Source organism: Callospermophilus lateralis, chromosome 7, assembly GCF_048772815.1.
Source record: "Callospermophilus lateralis isolate mCalLat2 chromosome 7, mCalLat2.hap1, whole genome shotgun sequence".
Taxonomy (NCBI): Eukaryota; Metazoa; Chordata; class Mammalia; order Rodentia; family Sciuridae; genus Callospermophilus; species Callospermophilus lateralis.
The window spans coordinates 11,083,265-11,085,748 of NC_135311.1; the positions used below are offsets into that span (position 1 = coordinate 11,083,265).

Sequence of the window (2,484 nt, forward strand, 5' to 3'; positions counted from 1 at the left end):
TACGGTCACCACATTCTCATCTCTAGCTGTGTTAGTTTTTGTAGCTGTGATCAAAATACCTGACAGGAACAACTTGGAGGAGGAAAAGTTTATTAGGGGCTCAGTCCATGGTCACGCACCTCCATACCTCTGTGCCTGAAATGAAGCAACATGTCATGGTGGAACAGAGTGGCAAAGAAAAGCTATTCAGCTCACGGCAATCGGGAAGCAAAGAAAAAAGCCAGGGACAAGATATAGTCCCCCAGAACATGTCCCCAGTGACCTACTTCTTTGAGCTACACCTCACCTGCCTACAGTTGCCACCCAGTAGTCCATTCAGATTATTAATCCATCAAATGAATCAATCCACTGACCAGGTTCCAACTCTCATAATCCAATCTTTTCACCTCTGAACATTGGTGCATTGCTAACAACTTAGTTTTTTCAGGAGACTTTCTTGGATCCAAACCATTAACACCAGCTTTGATCTTCTCCAACTTGTCTATTCACCTCAAGTTCCCTACTCTCCTCATCTGCCTCTTCATGGCCTCCTTGATCTCCTTGTTGCGTAAGCTATAGATGAAGGGGTTGAGGAAAGGGGTGATCACTGAGTAGACCACCGCCAGAGCCCGGTCATAGTCCAACGAGTAGCTCTTCTTCAGCCGCACATACATGAAGAGGATGCTCCCATAGAAGATGAGGACCACCGTGAGGTGTGAGGCACATGTGGAGAAGGCCTTCCTCTTACCAGCGGCTGAGGGAATCCTGAGCACGGTGCAGATGATGTGTACATAGGAGCTGAGGATCAGCAGAAAGGTGGCCAGGATCTTGCAGGAGTTTATCACAAAATCCACCAGGACATTGATAGATGTGTCAGTGCAAGCCAAACTCAGCACAGGAGGAAAATCACAAAAGATATGTTGAATGTGATTGGGGCCACAGAAAGGGAGGCGAGAAACCAGGGAAATCTCAGCCACCGGCCCAGCCAAGCCTCCCAACCAACAGCCAAGAGCAACCTTGGTGCACAGTGTTTGGGTCATGAGGGTAGGATAGTGGAGGGGCTTGCATATGGCTAAGTACCTATCATAAGCCATAGCTGTCAGGAGGTAGCACTCAGTAGCTCCAAGGGAGTGAAAGAAATAGATCTGTAGGAGGCATCCGGAGAATGAAATGGTCTTCTTCTCACTGAGCAAGTTTGCCAGCATCTTGGGGATGGTGGCAGCTGTATAGCCCAGCTCCAGAAAGGAGAGAATGCTGACAAAACGGTACATGGGTGTGTGGAGCCGGGAGTCCAGGTAGACCACCAAAAATATCAGCAGGTTTCCCAGTATAGTAATGAGGTAAATGACAAGCAACAAGGAAAAGAGGTAAGTCTGTACACCCTGGAGATTAGGGAAGCCCAGGATGATGAATTCTGTGACCTGGCTCCAGTTTCCAGTGCCCATTGTTCACTATTCATGTCCCTATAATGTGAAGTATGTAAGGATGAAGAAGAAACTTAAGCCATAGAAGTCTTAGCAAGGTCACCCAGAAAGTACTCTTTCCCCACCCCCAGAGCAAAGCCCCCCACATAAATACCTAGAGAATCCAGCATTTCCATTCCATGGCTCCCTACTCATCCAGCCACCAACCTCCTTCCAGAGTATCCATCCTTATAATTAGACTTAAAATGCCTTTTGTGAATGACACAGCCCAATGCTGTCCCCAAAGTTCATCCTATGACTAAACTGTTTTGTTTAATGAAATCAGCATAGGTTTTAGAAATTTCAGTAGTCCTTATCTGAAGTACACATTACCATTTATATTACTTCTCTATTCACATTACTTGTCTATTCACCTTGTCTATTCCTTGTCTAAGGTATAAATCATCACTCATAATGATAAAATATTGCTAACATATTTAGACCAAGGATACATAATATAAATTACATGCTCTGATTTCTGATTCCAACTTACTTTCTTCTTGAACTTTCTGACTACTGAAGAGTCAATATTTGTATCCCCTTCTATCTCTCACTTTGTCATGGAAACTCAGATCTCACATCATCTTTTAGGAACATGTAGGTCAGAGTTTTAGACCTCTTTTGGACACTGGTGAAAATCCCAGTTGAGACTAAGGGAGTTTGAGTAAATACAAGAGGTCCAGAAAAGAGGTGAATCTCTTTGCATTGATACTCTAAAGTAACCACTTCCTGCAAGGGGGGGGTGAGGTGGTACAAGTGTATAGAGGCTAACAGAGAGGATCACGAGTTCAAGGTTAGTCTGAGCAACTTAGCAAGACCCTATCTGAAAAAAATAAAAAGCACTGGAGATGTAGCTCAGTGGTGAAGGACCTCTGGGTTCAACCCACAGTACAAAATAATAAATAACTAAATAAGTAATTAAAAAACAATCTGGTTTCTTTCTCAATTCTTCTTATTGCTTTTCACCTCCACCAATCTCAAATAACCTTTGATTTGAAAATGAAAAATATTTATAACCTACTGTATTGATGTCAATGGAACA

The 2,484-nt window shown here is 43.5% G+C and overlaps 1 protein-coding gene across 1 annotated transcript; it reads right to left on the reverse strand.

The window, feature by feature from the left end:
- Positions 1 to 485: 485 nt before the first annotated feature.
- Positions 486 to 1,424, reverse strand: LOC143404667 (olfactory receptor 6N1). Its single transcript, XM_076862836.1, has one exon. It carries the CDS (start codon positions 1,422 to 1,424, stop codon positions 486 to 488), a length of 939 nt encoding a protein of 312 aa, XP_076718951.1.
- Between the last annotated feature and the right edge of the window lie 1,060 nt (positions 1,425 to 2,484).